General features: G+C 41.6%; 1 protein-coding gene and 1 long non-coding RNA gene across 2 annotated transcripts in view; both read left to right on the top strand.

Annotated features, from left to right (window-relative positions):
- PLA2R1 (phospholipase A2 receptor 1) overlaps window positions 1-8,047 on the top strand; it is a 44,874-nt gene extending 36,827 nt beyond the window's left edge. The window contains exons 24-30 of the mRNA XM_072874083.1: window positions 39-277; window positions 862-1,030; window positions 2,433-2,573; window positions 3,003-3,119; window positions 3,558-3,734; window positions 4,834-4,863; window positions 5,092-8,047. Coding sequence (XP_072730184.1) covers window positions 39-277; window positions 862-1,030; window positions 2,433-2,573; window positions 3,003-3,119; window positions 3,558-3,734; window positions 4,834-4,863; window positions 5,092-5,306 — 1,088 coding nt within the window. The 3' untranslated portion in view covers window positions 5,307-8,047. The remainder of the gene's footprint in view (window positions 1-38; window positions 278-861; window positions 1,031-2,432; window positions 2,574-3,002; window positions 3,120-3,557; window positions 3,735-4,833; window positions 4,864-5,091) is intronic.
- A 2,365-nt stretch (window positions 8,048-10,412) lies between these two features.
- LOC140657394 (uncharacterized) lies at window positions 10,413-16,659 on the top strand. Its single transcript, XR_012044313.1, has 3 exons — window positions 10,413-10,515; window positions 11,279-11,438; window positions 12,101-16,659. It is a non-coding gene; the product is annotated as an uncharacterized lncRNA (long non-coding RNA).
- The last annotated feature ends 6,082 nt before the right edge of the window (window positions 16,660-22,741 follow it).

The raw sequence follows: 22,741 nt of genomic DNA, 5'->3' as shown, positions 1-22,741 counted from the left end.
GTTTAAAAAAAAAAATCTTTTCTTTCTGTTTATAACAGACACATCCAGACATGTCATCAATGCATCTGGAACGTACCCTGTGCCAGATACTTTAAAATATGGAAACAGAACCTATAAACTAATACGTGGGAATTTTACATGGTCCTCAGCTTTAAAAACCTGCATGGCAAATGGCGCGGAGTTGGTCAGCATCACAGACCAGTATCACCAGGCTTTCCTCACGATCATTGTGAATCGGGTGGGATACAACCACTGGATCGGGCTGTTCACTTCGGATGTACGTAGTGGATTGCCTGGCTATGAATATGATGCTGCAAAGGAGTTTTTCCAGTAACAAGCTAATGAGCTGTGTCACTCATTTGAAGTCAGAGGAAGTTTGCATCTGGAAATGAAGCACTGGAAAGCTTGAGCCCTAACCATTTTTTTGCAAAAAAAATGAAAATGAAAACTAATGAGGGCCAGTTTGGTGCGATGACTACCGAAAACTTAAAGCCATAGAAAACATTTAAAAACATACAAAAAATCTCTTGTCGTGTCAACATTGAAATTATCTTGTTTCATTGGTAGTTGCTCAATGGCCTAAATAACCACTCGCTGAAAACAGCAGGTTAGATGTAGTTTGTGGTCTCCCGGAAGTAAGTTGGGAGGATCCTTGGATCTGCCTTTTGTAGATCCTTCTGGATCTACCCAGACTTCGGAAAAGTAAAAGACATTCTGTAATACCTGGTGAGGATGCCACCAGAAGAAGGTGAACTTGTATGGTGCTAAAGCATATCAGAAAAGCATAAAGCTTCTGATAGCATATCTTTTAGCATATCTTTATGCTAAAGCATAAAGATAATCTGAAATTTGTTTTGGCAGAACGGGCTTAACTTTGAATGGTCGGATGGGACTAGGTCTTTGTTTACCTTCTGGGAAGACGACGAGTCCCAGGCCTTTGGCAGCTGTGTTTACATTGATACTTCAGGGCACTGGAAAAGTGCTAACTGTGAACGACTTCTGCAAGGAGCAGTTTGCCATGTGCCACCTGGTAAGTCAGAGTTAAGCTTCATATTAAATCTTTGCAGCTGCAAATGTGTGTATTGACAGTGGAAGTGTATGAAAGGAAATTAATTGGTTTGAGGTTAAGCAGTGAGGATAGTATTAATCAAAATTGAAATAGATTTCTGGCATTTCCTTGCTGTATCTCCTCTTTGTGAAACCATTTTTTCCCCATAAAATATTGGCCGTCAGGTCTGGTCTGGAGGAGAATGGAAAGAGAACTTTCATAATAGAAAAGAAACAGGAAAATTACTTACTCTGTCTCTTCAGTGAACACTATATTATCTGTGAAAAATGATGATCACTAATAACCTAGCTCAAAGGGAAATAAATTCCGTTTGCTGCCATTAACTGTGGGATGGGAGAAGGGAAGCATTTAGAGGAAAGTGAAAAATTAGAGTCACATCTTCACTGATTGCATATAAAAGATTTTGCAACTTTTTTTTTTTTTTTTGGTAAAGATAAGAATATTTTCCTGTATCCTAAAATATGTTGTGTTTCCTGCAACAATCTGTCAGTTACCTGGGCTTCATATGAATCCAGAATTCAGGTCTGGAACACCATTCAGTCCAGGACTGCAGAGTCTTTGGCAGCATCCAGTTCTCAAAATAGTTCCTGTTTGGTGGTACTGATCACCGGGGATTCACCTACAGCTGATTATAGCTTTTGGATCTGTTGAGAAGAAAGCTGTTTTGGAATCCTTCCAGACAAAAATTAATCTCTAGCATGGTTTTTGTAGTGAAGCTGACTAATTTTCTCATTTGTCAAGTTATGTAATCATATATAGCCTAAGGTTTACTTAATTTTTAAAAGTTGTGTTTTGTAGCAAAGTAGGATGCATGTGAGACCATAGGTGACACAGCAGGATCTACAGCACTGCCAGAAGGTGATGCTGGGTGTCGCAAAGTGAGCTTGTAGGCTTGCCCTGAGTCAGAGGGACTCTTTGCTGCAGCATGTTGCACGCCGGAGAGGCTGGCTGCTGCTTACCGGTGGCAGACTCCCCTCTGTGCCGCGGTATTTGGCATGAAGTTATCTTTGTGGCTTAGTGGAGAGAAGCTCTGCAGCCCTTGGAGATCCCTAGCCCGCTGGGAGATGCTGGGCAGCCCAGAGTGCTCTGGCGTGCCTGTAGTTTGCTCGTAACTCCCTGTGCACATCAGTATTGGTTAGATTGTCCTGATATTGCTGTTGCAATCTGGCAAAGTTTTTGATCAGAAATAAAACCAGCTTTACTGTTCTAATGCAAGTATATACCACCACTAGATTTTCATTTTGAAAAACAGAGGTATAACACAATAGCAGGCTTATTAGCGTTACTCCAAAACAGCGTGTCAGTGTTATACTAATGTGTATGTTGTTGTGCCAATAAAGCTGTGCTGTTATTTCTATCACAGAGAAGAAACTCTCTGCCTATAAAGGCTTATGTTCAGAAAAAGCTGTTGCCTGGATCAAATTCAAAAACAGTTGCTACAGCTTTTCCACAGTTCTGCAGGGCACAAGTTTTGATACTGCGTATGAAGTCTGCAAAAATCAAGGTAAGTGATTATTTTGTAGCTACAAAATGTCATTGTGGTATCTTAAAAAAATATATATTCTCTGAAATGACTGAAATTGTGGCATGTGTTTTCTCTAGTTCAAGGTAACGATAGTGGAGCTCATAAACCAACTATGAAATTGGAGGCAACATACTTCAAAAACAATGTTCCTTTCCATGTGAAATATTGATTTCTGGAATAACACATACAATGCTTTTCTTTCCCTTCAAACTTGTTTTAAAATCATGTGAGAACAGTTTTGTATCAGCCTGAGCATTTTCACATTAACTGCAAATTTAGGATCTTATAACACATAACCAGACTTTTTAAGCTTTTCAATTAAGGCTCATAATATTAAGTTTTTGAAATACAGTGTTACATTTTAATGGCATGGATTGTTTGAAAAGTTGTTCTGTGTTTAATGTGTAGGATCAAATCTCCTGACTATTCAAGATGAAGATGAAAATGCTTTCATTCTGGAAGAATTACACAATTTTGGTTATGCTGTGCAAACAGTTTGGTTGAACATCCTGCTTGTTACAGGCAGTAAGTTTTGGGTGGAAGAGAACTTCATGTAAGAATCTGGTTTGGGTTTTGGTTTGGCTTTTATTTGAATGCTAGTGTAACCATCTTCTAAAATACTGTTATCTTTTGAGATATTTTTTGCTGCCTATTACCTGTTTATGATGTAGTAAAACCAGTCAAGCTTTCTGTAATCATTATGTATTAGTATTCGGAATACTCAATATGTATGCATGTATGTGAATGCCTTTATTTTTTTCTTAAAGAAGCACTACAGGCTATCTTCTGCGTCAGCTACACAGGATATTTTTAAATCCTTAAAAAAAAATTAGTATAGTGGCCAAACAGACAAAATCTTGGCATTCTTTAACTCAATATTTATTTGTGTGAGGGTAAGTCGAACTGAAACAGATGATTATCAAAACACTACGGTATTTTATGATTTATAACTTCTGCCCTTAGATAAGACAATCTCCTGGTTTGATGGCTCTCCCTTAAATTATTCTAACTGGGGCATCAGGGAGCCTGAATTTGATCATCTCAAAGGGAATTTCTGTATCAGCCTGAGGACCACAGATGGAGTCTGGCAATTATCTCCATGCAGAGAAAAAAAGGGATTCGTATGTAAAATGGATGCAGGTATGTTCTTCCATAAAATAAGGCAATTGTGTCCTTTTAACCATTGTTTTATGTGTTCCTTGTCGCTTGCTTACTTGCTCTTAGTTTTCATTTAAATAATTCTGTCCCTTGGGATTAGAAAAAATACCTGTAAAAAACTCAACCAGCCAGGGTAACCTCCTGTCGAGGAACCTAGGCAGCTGTTGTGTTATTGCTGACTGCGGTAGACTTTCTGCTGTTTGGGTGAGCCACCTGCAGAGAATCATAGAATGCCAGGTTGGAAGGGACCTCAAGGATCATCTGGTCCAATCTTTCTTGGCAAAAGCATGGTCTAGACAAGATGGCCCAGCACCCTGTCCAGCCGAATCTTAAAAGTGTCCAATGTTGGGGAATCCGCCAGTTCCCTGGGGAGATTATTCCAATGGCTGATTGTTCACATTGTGAAAAATTTTCCTCTTGTGTCCAATTGGAATGTCCCCAGGAGTATCTTGTACCCATTACCCCTCATCTTTTCCATGTGACTCCTTGTAAAAAGGGGTCTCCATCTTCTTTGTAGCCACCGTTTAAATACTGGAACATGGTGATAAGGTCTCCCCTAAGCCTTCTTTTCTCAAGGCTGAACAAGCCCAGTTCTCTCAGCCTTTCCTCATGTGGCAGAGCATCAGGCTGACCTCAGCAGACCCCGTAGGACGGGCAGGCGCAGCCTGAGAGAGCTGCACAGACACCACGTCAGTAGGGGTGTGGATCTGTGAGAGAGCTGAAGTGTTTTGAGAGCCCACCCAAAATGCCCAAGTCGCTGTTGGACTCAATAGCTAGATTAATCTACTGCTGCACAGATCTGTTCATGCATTTGCACTTTAAAAAGTGGATAAATGCTGCTGCTCATCCTTGCACAAACGTCAATATATTCTGCCAAATGTAAGGGATTTTAGATAACAGATTAGGTCATGTTTAACTTGGCCAGTTGGAATCCCATTGACATGAGTAAAGTTAAAGAACAGCCTGCTCTTGTATGGTTTTAGGTAGATTGTCTTCTCAGTATCAATTTTACAATTAATATATATAGTAACTTTTGTTAGCTCTACGGGTAATTTTATGACCGTTCTGGATTCTATTTCAGATATCGATGCAACAGAACTCTCTGAAAAATGTAAGTTTCTTCTATACTTTCTTAATATATTTTTATAAGGAGTAATAACACATTTGGAGCTGATATTTTGTGAGGTAACATTTTGCACTGTTAAACCTGTAATTTAAAATGTGTGACACATAAGGGGTAATAATATGTTTTCCATAAAACATCTATATGTTTATATTTAGAATTATGTATAATTTTAACTATATTTGCTTAATAACAATTTCTGTCCTTCCCCTTCAGCATCATACCGTGGGCTTGCAGCGCTGGCTGTTCTCGTGACGTTGGTGATGCTGGCTGCCATTTCCCTCTTTCTGTGGTGCCTGTACAAACAGAATAACCAACTCTTCCGCAGGATACTGTGGGTCAGAAATGCCTATTTGCCACAGATCAACTCTGACGTTCCTGCTTTGGAAGAAAGCATCCTCATTTCTGATTTTGAGAGAAGCGACAATTAATTGATCAGAAGTAGCAAGTGATCACGTCTTCCATATGAAACTCCACAATCTACAGCGGTTTTCTCCTCCTCGGGAGTGCCCTGGGGTACCCATATCCAGAGAAACCCTGGCAGCCATCAGTATGAATGCCGTAAGGGCTCCCTACCTTGGAGCACTTCTGCTTTGTGGCAGGATGAGGTGAGGATGCACAGCAGAACCGTGGAGAAATTGGCTCCTTTGGGACAAGCCAGGAACTGAAAATACCCACACACCATAAACCTCCAGCCACTCATGTGGCGCAGTCATGTCCGAGGCCCCAGAGCAGCGGGCATTTTCGTGCAACTTTTTCCTTTGGGAACGTTTGGGCTTTTGTGTTTTGTTATTGTGCGTCGCAGAATCTGCTCATGTGAGCCAGCATTAAAATTTGGCCTTGAATTTAGGAACTCTGAAACATATGCCAAGGATTATGGGGTAGATTTTTTTTTCTTAGTAGCCACTCCTTCTGCAAAATGAACAGTTATTTTTCAGACAATGGATTCTTGCCAAGTGGATTTCCAAGCTTGCAGAGAGGTGAAGTCACTTTTGACTTGGGAGTGCCAGAGTTTTGGTAGTTTGGCCCATGTTGGTTCATGTTATAAAATAAATTAGTCTAGAGATATAATGGCATATGGACTTTGTCATCCTGAAGTTAATATATTCATTTGAGATGCATCCAGTGTCCTGTTAAAGATTTAACTATATGATCTCTCACCTAGCTTATTTCAGAAATTGAATCCTATCAACCTCTTTTAAATACATTTTTGGCAATGTCTGTTTGAAGAAAAAAAACTGTTATAAATCTTGCTGAAGTTATGGTAATAAATTGCTTTACTGCTCACCTGGAGTATTTCTGCAAGCAATATTCATGTACGCTCTTCTGAGACCCTGCTCTCAAAGCTAAGGACGATACATGGGGCAGCCACGTTGCTGTTCCCAACGGGTGCTATAGTCCTATAAGCCCATGTAGCAGACCCTCGGAAGGACACTTTTCACTTTCAGTGTTCATACTGAGGTGCTAATGAAGGAGTTAAATTTCGCTGACCAGTTGTTCTGCAGGCTGATGGTTGTGAAGGACCCAGCCCAGGTTTCTGCACTACCTCAGTTACAGTGGCCCAGGACAGCAACGCTTACTCTCCATGGGACTCCCTCCACCCTGACCAGACCTCCAGCCACATCTCTGAAAATACCTGGAAGGTTTGGGGGGATTTTATTTTTTATTTTTATTGCAGCGTGGAGAAACAAATGGCTAGTCATGATGAGTTACTTCAGAAGGGATTTACTGTACCTTCAGCCATCTCTAAAAGCTGCTGTGAAGGGCTGCCTTTATTGTTGGGTTTGTTGGTTTGTTTTAAGATGACTCATTCTAACAATTTTGCAAGAGCCCTAAGAGGCAGGTACGTTCCTGAGCAAGCAGCTAAGGCCAACTGAAGTGTTTTTTACATAGTATTTGTGTACATGCACAGGAATGTATGACTGCCTTTTAGTTAGATTTCACATGGCCAATTCTAGAAACATTGCAAAAATTGTCTGTACATGCCACAATTATCTATAGGGCTATTTTAAAATATTATTTAGTACATAGAATATTTCTCTGCTGGTTTACAGAACCATTCAAAAATGTTGTCAAAGAGGCTGCAGATGATTTTGATCCCAAGATCATCTTCAATTTACTGTTTTTGGTAACTTCTGTGGGTGTAGCTATCACAAGTTCTTAATCTGAGATTTTTCCATCATATAAAATTTAAATAGCTTTTCTGTGTATGTATTGTCTAATGGTTTGACCCCATACATTAGTCTTCAGTAATGTTTTTAAAGTTTGTTCTTAGTCCTGTAGATTTATCTATGGGTCTGTTTGTATGTGAAGTCCACTATTAGAGTTTGTGGACTGCAACTTTAGAGTACAATTGTCAGATCATGTGCTGTTTATATGTATGAACTGTGATGGCTTCTTCACCACAAAAAAAAAAAAAAACCACAAAAAAAAAAAGGTTGTGACCCTCTCCCTTCCCCATGAGAAAGTCACCTTTTTAAACTACAGTTGGACGAACTTAAACCAACAAATCCCCTTCATCACATTCACTGACAAGTGTAATTGCTGCCTTCTTACAGCAAGCAGAGTGGCTTGTAGGATGGTTTTTGTTTGCAAGAGTAAGCTGTGTTGTCTCCAAGGACATGTATTTAGCAGGCTGCAGTGCTGTTACCTAGTTATGCAGGCTCTTGTCAGATTTTGATGTGGTTAATGAGGGTGTATATTTTTCCACAAAACTTGACATAGGCATTTTATCAATTTTCCTTGAGGTATGTTGTAATCATTTAAATATATTTGAAGGGCAGTGGTATAATAAATAACCCTAACATCAAAATAGTGATCGTTGATTAACATCGACTCTGATGTAGTTGATCTTGCACTAAGGAAAAAATAGTTCAAGTAGTTTTTTCTTCATACTTTGAACTGGTTTTGAAGGAACAGACCCTTAAATATTTATTTTTAAATCCTTCATCATTTAACTTTTATAATTGCAGGTATTATTCACTCAAGAATTTAATCGTTGATTGCTTTCTAATCCTTGTTCTGGATTTTGTTACCATTGCTTTCTTTTGTTTTCCCTTAATCAGAGGTCTCCTGTACTATATCAGAGTATGTGGTGACTGTTTTTACTGCTGACCTTGATATTGGCAGCCAGGTTCACTGTATTATTTCAACTGGAAAATTAAAGTGTGAATAATAATTTTCTCTGCTGCATTTTTTCTTGAATCTTTCCCCAGCTTCAGTTAGCTGCCAGGCTTTAGTGTCTCGTAACAGCAGTTCCTAGGCTTTGCGCCAGGTCATCCTGGTAGGAGAGGGACAGCTTGCACCCCACGCCTTCTGGCTACGTGGCTGGACCCAAAGTGGGGCATGGCAGACAGTCTGCACATGTGTGGTGGCTCCAGTGTTTCCCAGGGCACAGATGAGGATGCCCTGGGACCTGTCTGCAGGAGGTGCTGGGAGGAGGAAGGAGCCACAGCACCGTCAGTGAGGATGATGGATGGGAGCATGGTGCTGATGCACAGATATTCTCCCAGCCCATTGCCTGTTCCCTGCAGCCCTGGGAGCGCAGTAGCTTCCATGGTAGCACTGCGGTAATTCCCACGTCCAAGAATTGGGTTCACCAGAACCTGAGTGGGCAAATGAATGTTGCATTTTCCTCTGCCGTGCCAGCTTCTTTGAATGTGTTTACTGAAAGGGAAGTGTTAGATGTTTTCATACCACTCCTTTGCTTGGGGGATGGAAGAGTATCCCCACCAGGGATAGATACATTCAGGCCAACATATGAAAAACCTTGTCTACCAGGTGTTAGGGTTTAGAAAAAAAAATAATCTGCGTGCTTATTTTTGCAGACTGCGTTCCAAGAGAAAATTTACCTCCTGGTCCCTTTAGCAGTCCTTGCAGCATGTCTCTGAGGGACAGAGGTGCCTGATGCAGCCATCACATCCCAGCTGGATGGGAGTCTGCAATGGGAACATACCTATGCTGGAGATGTCCAGCATGACCGGGCAGAGCGAAGGGTTGTGGCACAAGGCTGTAAGTGGGCAACACAGCTCCTAAGCAAAGCCCTTTCCAGCTGTGCCTCTCCTGGGTGCAGTGCTGCCCTTCCTTGCGCAGGGATCCTCCTCCCTTCTCGCCTTTCCCCTTCCCCTGCCTTTGCACACACACACACCCTTTTGTGGCTCGGTCATGACAAGAGAGGAGCTGTGGGGCTGCTTGAAATCTGTGCAGTACAGTCTGGAGGGAGCGTAGGGAAAAAGTGGTTTTTTGCACGCTCTGCGAGACTTGACCAGCTCTGGTTCCCAGGGCACCATCACACAAATTCCTGTTTAATTTAGCCTCCTACTTTTTTCTTCTGTCATCTTGCCCCTCCCTTAGTGTAGTAACAGACATCCTCAGTCTCTTGCAATAATAAACACACTGTAATGAAATCCGTAGCATACCCTTCCTCCAGGGCATTCATATATAAGCAGAATTTTTTGGTTAGAAGCTAAATTGCACACATTCAGCAACTGGGCTTTAAATCCTCAGCTCAAAAAAAAAAAAAAAAAAAAAAAGAGGCCTCTTCTTGGGCTATAATAATATTTCCTTTGGTAATCAGTGGAACGTTGATTTTAAACCCCCGCAGGCCAGCACTGATCGCTTACAATCTGATGCAGCCCTCGTGTGTAAGTAACCGTCAGGAGCAAATTCACAGGCGTTAAGGCTGTTTGGAGAGGGTAGGAATTAAGGTTGAGCTTGTTGCTTGGAAACACAGTCAGTCTCGGTTTGGCCAGTAGATGGTAGTGGTACACACAGAGCTGACAAAATGACCTGTGCAAGAGAAAAAAATCAGAGGGATCTGCTCCGGGTCCTTTTGAAGTTTAATTAAATGAGCAGCAGAACTCCCAAGTCGCAGGACGGCAAATATCAGTGTCAGTTCCTAGCCGTGGCTGCAGCATGGAGAAGCTGTGTTAAGACGGCTTTCCAGGTCTCAGTGGTCATTCTCAGCAACTTTAATAGGATGCGTTGAAATCTTACGCTGGTCTGTGGGTTTTTCTTTTGTTTGGTGAGTGATGGGAAAATCCACTTGGGTTCCTGAGTATTAAATAAGTAGGTAAATACATCTTTGTGGTATGTTTCGTTTCTGATCCCTTTGATGGAAAGGTAACTCACTGAAAATACTCCAGCCAGGTCTCTTTGCTGTAAATGGATTTGTTTTAATGTTTTATTTCTTGACTGTATCAGTGCAGGCATTCACTTACTAATTTATGTGGGAAAATGAAAATGAAGTCATAGAAATAAAAAATTATTAGAAATTTTAGACATCCATTGCATAAAGTAATCATTCCACAGCACTGTTGAAAGCAGATTTACTTTCTCTTTCTCTCAATTTATTCTGTAAGTTGCTCAGAGCGTAAGAGTTGCTGATCCCTTTCTATATCCACTATCTTTATGCAGGATGACTGTGATTTGGATTCTGCTCTTAGAAACTTAACCATAAAAAAGGGCATTGAGAATTGTTTCGTAATAAAGCCTCACTTCAAAGTCTTAGCTTTTATAATCTTGTTTCCTTATACCGCAGCTCTTCTAGACTTTCCCGGTCCTCCTGTGATGAAGCAACTGCAGTTGCCTAAGGAAGTGTACTAGACCCAGCCTGCCGCAGTGCTCGCGAGTAACACCATGGTAATTTATAACCACAAAAGTGATTCTCAACTACAATAGTTTCCAAAAGTGCACAGCTAGATAATAGCGAAAATGCTTCTACCATTTCCTTTATTTCTGATGCTTATTTTTGTTTGTTGGCTTGTTGCTATTGTAACAAATCCTACTCTTAACTTCAGGTGACAGACTAAATCTCCACTGTGGTTCTCAGAAATAAATGCTTCAAAACATAGTTTTAGTGAGAACAACAGCTAAACTTGTAGATACACGATAAATCTTGAAATGCATAGTGGGCTAAAAGTTACCCTCCTCTGCATGCTAGCACAGGAAAATAGGGAAGACTTTTTCTCTGAATCACGCGTGTAAAGGCCTAACTAACGACCTGCTTTCCATGGAGGTGGCCAGCCTGCAGCTAATGGTGGCAGTCAGTGGGTGCTTGAAGGCCATCCACCACCACTGGGTTGACTGGTAGAATGCAATAGCTGGGTCAATGTCTTAGACCATACATCTGAAAAACAAAACTATCCCTGTATCTTTTCAGATTTTTATAGATCATCTTAAGAAATCAAAATTTTCCATTTATGCGGTACAAAAAATTCTCTGTCTTTTTCTTTTAGTTTTTTAGAAAATACTGAAAATTATCCCATGAAGTACGTTCCTCTTATGAAGCTATTTATTCAGGTCATTTGTTCTAAAGCATGATCTTAGGCCTTTGAACCCAGTCATAACCGGATTAAATCTGTTTCGCCACTTCTTCCTGCCATAAACTTTGTGCACATTGTAGGTGAGAAGCCCCTGGAAAGCCCTTGCTGGAAGCCAAAAGCAAGCTTGTACAAAGCTGATAAAAAGACAGACTACCTCATCAGCAGCTCTGGGCTGCGTGGCTTCACTGACGCTGGATTTGGGACTCCATCCCAGAGCTTGATGCTTCCAGGTTCATTCAGGTATGCAAGCAGAATCCCTAACATTGGACATTGCCAATGAGCTGGAGTACATAGACTTTTAATATAAAGTAAAAGAATATTCTAAGTCATGTAAGGCTTCGTTTGTTATGGCCCTAGCACAGGTTACGCGTAATTCTGCTTTATCTGTACTAGTTTCTTTTGGAAAGTTTCTCCTGATGCTAGCACACTTACCTATTATGTGTCTGAAATCTGACACCTACCTAAATGCTTACGTGACCTAGACATTATATTTCCTGCTATTTAATATTCAAGAATATCAGAAGAATTCTTTCTGAAAAGGTAAGAAGGTAATGTTTCTGCTGCCGCGTATCATGTCCTGCTAGTCCTGTGGGATGAAAATGATGTTGAGAGGCAAATTGAATTACTTCAAATATTGTTTCAAAAGCAAATATTGAAGATGGAGTTGTACATATGGGACACATTGTGGCTATAAAAACAGTAAGGTACTGTTCAGTTAAATGTGGAAATGCATCAGAACGGCTCTGGGAGGCTTTCCATCTGGAAAGAAGAGATTAATAGAATACCTACAGAAACAGCAGCTACTTTACCCTTTAAAATAGTTGTAGTATAAATAGCAGAGTAGCTCTTCCCCACATGCCATACCCAGGAACACAGCTGATGTGTTGGTTTTATCACTGCAGGCTCCCGGAATGCCTTGCCCCACAGAACACGGCACCTCCAGAGCGTACGCACCATGTGTCTGGGTGTCCCGGTGCAGTTACATTACGGAAGAAGGAAGGAAAGCCAATGTGGGCTCCTTTCTCCATCTTGTCCTTGACCATCCATCCTCCCCTCACCTTCCAGAGTCTAGTCTGGGTTGATGATTGGATTTTAACTATTGCTATTTACATATAAATTTACTTCATTCCTGCCTGAAAGAATGTAAAGTGGAAGTTGGGTGAGTCTCAGCTGCTCTCACAGGTTGTTTGCCCACTTGCTCTGATGTAGCACAAAGCAAACCGTTATGGAAGGAAAGATGAAAGAAAGAGCTGATCACTGGTGAAAGCAAAAGTATAAAGAGAACAGGGATCAGTTATTCCTACTAGTTGGGAAGACTAGAACAAGAAGTAACTGACTGAAACCACAGCAGGAAATATGTGATAGATAACCATGGGAATAGCTGGGCCGAACAATAAGCAGCCAACAGAAGTGGTAGGGTCACTTTCAAAGGCAGTGTGGACTGTTAAATTGGATAACTGTGATTTAGAAATAAATCAATCCACCACCACTGCTGGGGCATAGATTCACAACACTGCTGGATGGGCCTTTCAGCTCAGTCTGGGTAAACATGAGTAAGCCTGACCTAAAAATATTGGGGGGGGTGTGTTTGTGGGACTGCTGATGCATCATCCCACTGCCTTCTAGCCCAAACCTAGCTTCTAGCCTTCTGACCCACACAAGTGTTCAACAACCAGAATTTAGGATCTCTGTGGACACAAATTCCATGCAAATGGGATATGGGAAACACGTCCTGTTAAATGTGGTCTGCCTCAGGACAGAAGGAGACAGTTCCCAAATGAGTAAAGCTGAGTCATCCAATTCATCTGCTACAGCAGCCAGTGGGCCACAGGCGCCCAACCTGCCCTGGGTACCTAAAATCCACGTCCAGGGTAAAGGAAGTGAAAGCCCAGAATCACTACATGCAGAGCACAAAAATAAAAGGATACATGCAAAAAGGAATTATTTCTTTTTTGCTTTTGTTTCTTTTACTCTTTTTGGTTTTGTTTTTGTTTTCCCCCGGAGAAGTCACAGACCCAGGTGATGGGATGCCTGATGATCTGTTTACTTGGGTTGTACTTTGAAGATGTCTCTGTGATGTACCTTTGAGTGGTCCAGTTGCCTCAACAGGTCTGGAGCTGGATCCCAGGTGGGGACAGCCTGCTGGGAGGAGAAGCAGCAGCCCTCACTTCTGTGCAGGAGGCAGCAGTGTCCCAGGCTCCCCTTTCTTCCTCTTTTGTAACATGGTAGTGGAAAGAGCAGCTTCCTGCACAGCAACTGCCTGGTTCAAAGCACTGAGATACGACTGACTTACAGGGCACCTTTCGGCAGACTTACATATCTGTTCCTCGCTCTGTGTGGGTCTGCTGGAGTGTATCTCGGGCCAAATCTGGTTCAAGAGCTGCTGGATAGACTTTAAAGCCCATGACATTCAAAGCAAAGCCATAAGCTGTGAGAAAGGGCAGGAATGGTTGACCCCCGTTCTACCAGGATAATAAAATCATTAAAAATTTCCTCTTTGAAATTGGATGCATTTAATCCATTTGGATAACAACACCAAAAAGAAGAAGATGAATTCTGATGTGGACATTCCTCAGCGTTTCTGGAAATGGTACTTCAACAGAGCCCTAGCACAGGTAGGAGGTTTTCTGTCTCCCTCTGGAGGCAGAGCGACGTTCATGGGATGCTGAAAAAAGCTGGAGCCCCAGAAAGCCTACATGGGAGCGTGTTCCCGAACACAAGGACACCCAAAACAGATGCAAGACTTAACCTAAGGTGCACAGTGCTGTGTCAGTGCTGGTGTTTATTATTTTTATGATTGTATTTTAAAGCAATGGTTCTTTTGATCCATACTAACTGCTGGTCAGGGAAAGAAAAATAAAGCTTACATAGAAAATAACAAAATTTTCTGGCTGGAGGCCAAAACTTCACAAGAGAATACTGAAGCCTAATATGTTTTGTTTGACGTCTTTGTTTCTGATAGATGTTGACTGAATTCAGGAGGATGACGGCACGTTGAACAAAACCAGCTGGGGAAGTCAGTTTGCTAATTATTAACCCTCTAGGGAAGAGACTGAATTGGAAATGTGCATACGAAACATTCTGGGAAAAATATAAAAAATAATGTAGATCTCTTTGGAAAAGAAATACTTACACTGTGGCTTGTATTTTCAGCAGAAAGAGAGGAGACAATTTGTGATATATGACTGAATTCCTCAAGATGGATAACAATTCAGTCTTAGACTCATTTTCTCCCTGTAGTATGATTCAGCAGTCCTGAGGTTGAAATAAGTCTAACATTAAGGAATGACTTCAGGGATGAAGAGAAGTTATACATTTATTGTGATATAAATCATAGAGGGGGAAAAAAAGACTGTTATCAGCCTCTTGACCACTTTGCAACAAGGAAAGGGGGGATTTTCAAAGCTGTAAAGAGGAGAGGAGCATCAAACTGTGTACTGTGCCTTAGAAAATATTACTCAAAAGCTACTGTGATAAATACCTAATATAAAAATATAAATAACAAAAAGGAAAAAAAATCATAATAGTCTTTGGACAGTAGGCTCTGCTATGACATATTTACATCTCACTCTACCTGGATGCTCTAATCCTTCCTCTACAACCTGGCCAGAGAGGTGGCTATATAGTGTGTGCAGGTATTTTTCCCCCATTTCAGGTGTTTTAGGGATAGAAGAAAGGAAGAGTTAGATATGGGCACTTCACCAAATTCCAGTGCAGTTCAGCATTTAACTTATGGCCAATCTTAGCCATAATTATAGCATGAAATGGAAACAGAAAAAAGAGATTAAAGGAAAAAAATATCCTGGTACAAAAAAACCAAAGATGGAGAAGAAAAGAAATTTAGGAACAACTTTCACCATTTGGTTAACATTGGAGCTCTTTTCCTGCTTGACACGTTGGTTGCAGCACAGAGACATCTGCTGTTAGCCAGTAAGTGCCAAAATAGATGTAGCAGAATGCATTATTGTTTAAAACAAATAGATCATGTGGGGTGCTGAAGTGATTTTTGTTTTCTTCCCCATAATTCAGTCTGTAGTCATTTTAGGTGTCAGATTGTTAGAGAAAAATCCTGTTTTGTTAGGCAAGCTTTTAAAAATTGAATTTAATATCAGACGTGCATATTTTTGACTTTTTAATGCTGTAGGTGTTATTACAAGCTTAGCTAAAGTCCTATCCAGTAGGCAATACAGTAGCTAGCAAAGTGCCTTCTGAACTTGTCCATTCTCTGATAATTTGCAACTCTCTTTAGTTGCTTTGATATAATTTTTGTGTGTGTACGTGTGTGTGCGTGTGTGTGTGTGTGTACTGACAGCTATTACAAATGATGAACTGGAGTAATTATAAAGTGTGCCATTTCCAGAATGCTGCAACAGTGCCGTCCCCCCTCCCCGGTCTGATTTAAATTGCAACTGGTTATGTAAAGTGAACACTTACAGTATTTTTGACAGAAAGCATCCCAGAGTGACCACGAATGAGAGTCGTGGTATGTTACCATACACTTTGAGATTAGAGGGGAAATCCACACATTTGCACGGAAATTAATGCAACGGGGACCCAACCCTGACTCCTGCTGGTGAAGCACCAGTTGTACCAGATGCTTTAGATTGTGGGTCCTGCTGCTTTCATCTCGCCCTTATGAGAAAAACCAAACCACCAACCAAGCAAACAAATCCCAAAACGTGGAATATTCCAGATGTGTGGGCATGCATCGCTGTTTCTTTGCTTAGGCAGTTACAATACTAATAACAAACAAGTAGCCAAATGACATCAGACCAATGGTCAGTCATCGAGTCCAAGAATCAACCAGTCTTTATTTCTCTATTTCAGAGAAAAACTGGGCAGAGCTGTGCATTTTTCTGTTGTGCTGTTTGGTGGCAGGTACAGGCAAAAGGATTTGCCTGATGCTGGGAGCTGGGGAGGTCCAGGCTCTGTTTCCTGGCTTTGCCACTATCACTGTGTCATCTTGGCCAACTCACCTGTTTTTTTGCTTTGAGTATTCCACATGTAAAATGGGGGGGAAAAAAATATTCTTTGGCGGTCTTCTAGGGAGAATGATTGCCAAGTACCATGCAAGTTGCAAAAACAATACCTTGTTACCAAGGGGAAACCCCCTTGCAGGAACTGTGTGAAGTACCTCATTCCGTCACTGTTTCCAGGCTGCTTCTGAGGCCAGACAGATACATGTTTTGCCAGAAAATTGTTGGTAAAATTTAATTTCCAGAGCTCTTTTTTCCAACTAAACTTGAAGTAACTTTTGTTCTCAATTCAGGCTAAGAGCAGAAACAGGAAGGAGCTAAAATGACAATGTAATGAAATGGATAAACCAAGTGTATTTTCAGTTATGTATTGGGTTAAAAATGTGAGATTACCATCGCAAACTTGTTTCATTGCAGTGTTGTTAGTCTTATATTACAGCATTAGCAATCCTTCAAAATCCATGGTATTGTTTATAAAACTAAACTAATTGACGGCAACTTCTGTTTAAAGTGATCTCTAGCACTATGTTTGTGTTTGTTCATGCTTTCTTTTTATGTCCAATGTTTGTGTTTAAACATGTTTTGTTAGATGAATAAAATATACTCTGACTTGGAGTCTCCACTAACTTTTGCTTTTAAAGTCAAGACTCTTGGCTTCCCTTTTCCTTGTTCCTACTTTGCCGTGTCTGTCGTGTCCTCTCTGGCAGGGTTCATGGCTATAAAAGTGTGTGGGAGTAAAGGTTAAAGATAAATGCTAGGTTTAACAAATAGGGTTATTGTTGCCATAAGGATTCACTTCTGAAGTTAGTGGTTGGATCGTTCTGTTTTTAAGGTAGGATCATAATTGCATTCCACATCCATGCCTGAGTTAAAATCAATATACTTTTAGCACTTTGTCTTTCTGAAGACTTCAGGTTGTCAGGTCAAGGGCTAGATTCGTAAGAGGAACGTAGTCTAACCATTGGACTTTACACCAATAAGGAAACATTCAACAGGTCCCAATGAGAATATGACTGAGACTGTGCTCCAGTAGTAACAGTACTCATTTGTGGGGAAAGGGAAGAGAGATGCCTAAATTCCACCTTGTGCTCTAATAAATATTTCAGCGCTTTGAATAAAGTGGATCAGCTCCAACAGAAGACACTGAGAACTTGCTTTAGCCTGGTAGTTACTGAATTAATCTGGATCAATGTGGGTTCAGATTCCTCTTAGAAAAAGGTATTGCATTTGAGTCTTTTGTAGCAAAGATGCCCAAACTGTCCATGTATTTGTTAAAAGGGGGACAACAGCATCTTCTCTTTCTCTGTCTGGGAACTTTCCTAGTGGACCAGTCCATTGACAAAGTTTAAAGAAAAGTGAGGAGCTGAATAGCTTTGCACTGTCAGGACTTCTGCAAGTGTATCAGCAGCAGAAGGAAGACTAGGGGAAATGTGGGCCTGCTGCTGAATGGGGTGGTGGTAACAAAGGACGTGGAAAAAGCAGAGGTACTCAATGCCTTCTTCACCTCTGTCTTTACTAGTGAGATTTGCTTTCAGGAATCCCAGGCCCCTGAGACCAGTGGGAGCATCTGGAGCAATGGAGACTTACCCTCAGTAGAGAAGATCAAAACATTTGAACAAATTGGACACAAACTAGTCCATGGGACCCAACGGGCTGCGTCAACAAGTGCTGAGGGAGCTGGCAGATGTCATTGCAAGGACAGTCTCAAGTATCTTTGAAAGGTCACAGTGATCAGAGGAGGACTGGAATTTCAATGCAAATGTCATGCCTAGCTTCAAGAAGAAAAGGAGGGAGGATGTGGGGAACTACAGGCCAGTCAGCCTTACCTCGATACCCAGGAAGGTGATGGAACAGATAATTCTGGAAACCATTCCCAAATATATTAAGGACATGAAGATGACTGGGAGTCATCAGTATGGATTTATGAAGCGAAAATCATGCCTGACCAACCTGATAGCCTTCTATGATGAAATGACTAGCTTGGATAAGGAGAGAGCAGAGGATGTTAATCATCTTAACTTTAGCAAGGCTTTCATCACTGGCTGTCATAGTATCCTCATTAACAAACTGACTAGATAAGTGGACAGTGAGGTGGATTGAAAATCGGCTGAAATGCCAGGCTCAAGAGATTATAATCAGTGGCACAAAGTCCAGCTGGAGGCCCAGTCACTAATGGTGTACTCCTGGGGTCAATACTGGAGCCAATACTGTTTAACATCCTCATTAATGATCCTGGACGATGGGACAGAGTGCACCCTCAGCAAGTTTGCAGAGCTGAAGACTGGGAGGAGTGGCTGATAGACCAGATGGTTGTGCTGCCATTCAGAGGCATCTCGACAAGCTGGAGAGATCAGCCAAGAAGAATCTCATGGAGTTTAACGGTGCTGGTTTTGTCTGGGATAGAATTAATTATCTTCATAGTTGCTAGTATAGGGCTATGTTTTAGATTTGTGCTGAAAACAGCGTTGATAATACAGGGATGTTTTAGTTACTGCTGAGCAGTGCTTACACAGAGTCAAGGCCTTTTCTGCTTCTCACCCCACCCCACCAGCGAGCAGGCTGGGGGTGCACAAGAAGCTGGGAGGGGGCACAGCTGGGACAGCTGACCCCAGCTGACCAAAGGGATACCCCACACCATATGACGCCATGCTCAGCATATAAAGCTGGGGAAGAAGGAGGAAGGGGGGGACGTTCGGAGTGATGGCGTTTGTCTTCCCAAGTTACTGTTACACGCGATGGAGCCCTGCTTTCCTGGAGATGGCTGAACACCTGCCTGCCCATGGGAAGGAGTGAATGAATTCCTTGAAATGCCAAATCCGGCACCTGTTGAGTAGCATCCCCACACATTACTAGGGGCTGGGGACCAACTGGCTGGGAAGTAGCTTTACAGAAAAGGACCTGGGAGTCCTGGTGAACACCAGCTTGAACATGAGCCAGCAGCGTGTCCTTGCAGCAAAGGTGGCCAACAGTATCCTGGACTGCATTAGGAGGAGTGTTGCCAGCAGGTCGAGGCAGGTGATCATTTCCCCCTGCTCAGCACTGGTGAGACACATCTGGAGTGCTGGATCCAGTTCTGGACTTCCCAGCGCAGGAAAGATACGGATTTATTGGAGCAAATCCAGCAAAGAGCCACAAAGATGATTAAGGGACTGGAGCATTTGTCATATGAGGAGTGGCTGAGAGCTGGAGGAGAGAAGGCTCAGGGAGATCTTATCAATGTATCTAAATACCTAAAGTTGGGGAGAGTAAAGAAGATGGAGCGAGACTCTTCTCAGCGGCATTCAGTGACGGAACAAGAGGCAATAGGCGCAAACTGACATACAGGAAATTATTTTTAAACAGAATAAAAAGTTTTTTTACTGTGGTGGCGGTCAAACACTGGAGCAGATTGCCCAGAGAGGTTGTGGAGTGTCCATCCGTGGGGATATTCAAAATGCAACTGGACACAGCCCTGGGCAACCTGCTCTAGCTAGCGCTGCTCCAAGCAGGGGGATGCACTAGAAAATCTCTAGAGATCCTGTGATTCTTTGACTTAGTTACTTGGATTCATTTCAACAGCATCTGAGTATTTCTTCCAGGTTCACCGGTTGTAAAGAGACTTCTGATGTTTCCAAAGTTTGTGCATGCCCATGGGACCTAAATATGGGCCACAGGTTCCTACTGCGGCAGTTAAATACTGCCTATGATAGATCCAGCCCCAGGTTATTCTGCATGGCCAAACTGTTTCAGCACTGTGAAATACACACAAACCTTAAGAAACTTAGGGACTTCATAGAGTGAAGTGCTGCTGTTTAATAGAATATATGTAACAATTTATGTTTTAGTACTATGGGTATATTATTGTCCCCCCAAAAGAAAAAGAAATGTAGATGTACTCCTTAAAGAAACAGGGCTATTTAATTAAGCATGAATTAAATAGATCGCTAACTAGAAATCTATATGCAGTTGCATTTTCTTCACTACTGTAACCTTTTGTTCATTCTCCTTTTTTTTTTAGAATTTTGTGATTTACTTAGGTATATTGAGAATAAATACAAATCAAAAAGTGATAATAGTATGGTTTAGCTATTGTAGTGATTATATAGTATTACTATCTTTTGCCCCCTTTTTTTTTTTTTTTCATTTAAAAATATGGTAGAGGTACTCATGCAGTGTTGTAAAGTAAGTCTTCCATAAGATACCATAAAGAGCAGGCTTACTCCTTGACAGCCTCAGCAAAGGAAAGAGAGTGAGCTCAAAATCAAAGCAAGGAACAGGTTCAGCTTGGACAGGACTGGTGGTCTCTACAATGGGAGTATGTCATACACAGAGGTGATCTCTGAAGTCACCAAATCCTGAAGGCTTTATAGTTTAAAATCTACTCTGAAGTTTTGTCTAGAAGCTTATTAAGGGTTAGTGCATGTGCAGAGCACTGCAGATCTGAGTCACAAGCGTTCTTTGCTGTTAGGTACTATCTTCATCTTCCACATTCTCCCTCATATATTCTGCATCAAGCACATGAAACCAGCTCACCAGCAGTACTTGTGCAGTGATGAAAAGCTGATAGCAATACTCTCCTAGTCTCTCCCTGATTTATCCATGGTGTCAAGCACAGAGAGAAGTTCTATAAACTCATTTGTATGCACTGTCCACCCACAAACTTTATCTCAAGTTGTGTGAGTGTTGAGTCACAGACAGGTAGTTCTTGTTCAAGTCCCAGCTTCATGTAGGCTGTGGGTAATAACAAAAGCTATTTCAGTCTCACTCTCAGAAATAATAAGAGTAAGGTACAAATAATTTCTTTACAGCAAAACCCCCTCAAATCAATAGAAAAATGCAAACAGCAAGTTCCAATTAGGAGTGCCTGCTGATTTGTTCACCCAGTAAGAGCTTTCATCCAGATCAAGAAATCACCAGTGGACCCTATCAGCCAGATCACTCTTGTCCGCATGCTTGCTGACCTCATCAAAAAACTATCTAGAGGCCTAGATGGTAAATACTATGTTTAGAGAAGATGTCTTGGCACTGCCCAAAAAGATCATATTTACCCGGGTGCATACTAATTCTATCCTTTATCGCAGTTTCTACTGCTTTGCCTGGCACTGATGTTAGGCTTGCCAGCTTTTAGTATCATCCATCCTGTCCCCTCATTTTGCCCTTGGAATCTTTTTTAGGGATTGGTGTCATGTTGCCACCCTCCAGTCTCCGGGCACAGAGAAACCTTGAAGAGAGAGGTAGGTCCATTAGTAGATCTGCTATTTCTTATCCGCACTCCCTTAGAAAGCGTGGGTGTCTATCAGACAGTCCTGGGGATTTGTTACTCTGCATATTTTGGATTACAGCCTTTCCAAAGTATGGGGATCATCTGCTTATTCCAGTGAACACATGCAAATACATCATTTAGCTTCTCTGCAAATGTTTTGGACTTTCCTCTTTTTTACTTTGCAGTTCTCATTTGATCCGTCAGACTCGGGTGGGCTTCTTGGTCTTGATGTGTCTAAAGAAGGATTTAACATGAGCTTGGATTCCTTTTGCTAGCTGCTGTCACAGTTTTTATTGCTCTTTCAATGTGTTTTCCTTTAACATGTCGCTTTACGATCCTTTCTGTCTTTTTCATTTGGACATGACTTCAAATTCTTGTCTCTAATAATCTATCCTGTGGTGAGATGATTATCTGTGCCCACTTCCTTTTACCAGTTCTCAAGACTTTAGTAGATGGCATACACTGATGCTGTGCTGTGCATCCTTCAGGAAATTCAGTTCCACCTGCAAGAATTTACTGTTCCTAGCTGCTCCTTTTCGTTTCCTCTTCACAAGCTTTCTCATTTCTATGTCTCTGTCCCTTCTGAAACTGGGTGCAACTGCCATGAATGCTTGGCTGTTGTCAAGCCTGTGGGAATTTTGAATATAAACACAGGAACAGCAACCGTAAGCTGAAGATGTAGGACAAGATCTTGCACATTAATGAGGACCAAATGAAGGGCTGCATCTCTTCTGTGGCTTCCTGGTCCAACTGCTCTGTGAACCAGTATTGATGGAGTCTAATGTAGCCTGTGTTACATTCCAATGCTGCAGTGTCCAGACAACATGGGGGTTACCTGAAGTACAGTTTCGGTTGTATTTCCCGCCCCTCTTGGCATGCCCTCTCTGTCCTTCTGGTGAGGCAGGCAGTCTGTAGACTCAGTACTACATATGCTTAAAGCTGGCGTTTCGGCCCATGCAGATTCTGTGTCACTTGCTGGGTCCTTACTTTGTTCATTTGATTTGATTATAAGATCTCACTCATAAATTTCACTACTCCATCACTAGCAGAGGTAACTCTTATCTTTTCTGTATATTTTATGTTCTGGTACTGTGACGTCCTATGTGTGTCTAGCATGTCATAGTCTTTGCGTAAGACTAGGCATCTGATTTCCCTCAATTTATTCATTGGATTTTTAGCATTTGTGTTAAAGTATGTGTCGTTGCAGTGTTTGTGTTTCCTTCTTCATCTCCCATTTGAAAGGCACTCTGTTTTCCATTCCTTATTTCTGCTCTCTGGCCTCTCCTGCACTCAAAATGGCACAATTTCTAAGCCTTTGCTGGTGG

The sequence above is a fragment of the Ciconia boyciana genome, chromosome 10 (genome assembly GCF_034638445.1).
Source record: "Ciconia boyciana chromosome 10, ASM3463844v1, whole genome shotgun sequence".
Classification (NCBI taxonomy): domain Eukaryota; kingdom Metazoa; phylum Chordata; class Aves; order Ciconiiformes; family Ciconiidae; genus Ciconia; species Ciconia boyciana.
This window is presented reverse-complemented; position numbering and strand designations above follow the sequence as displayed.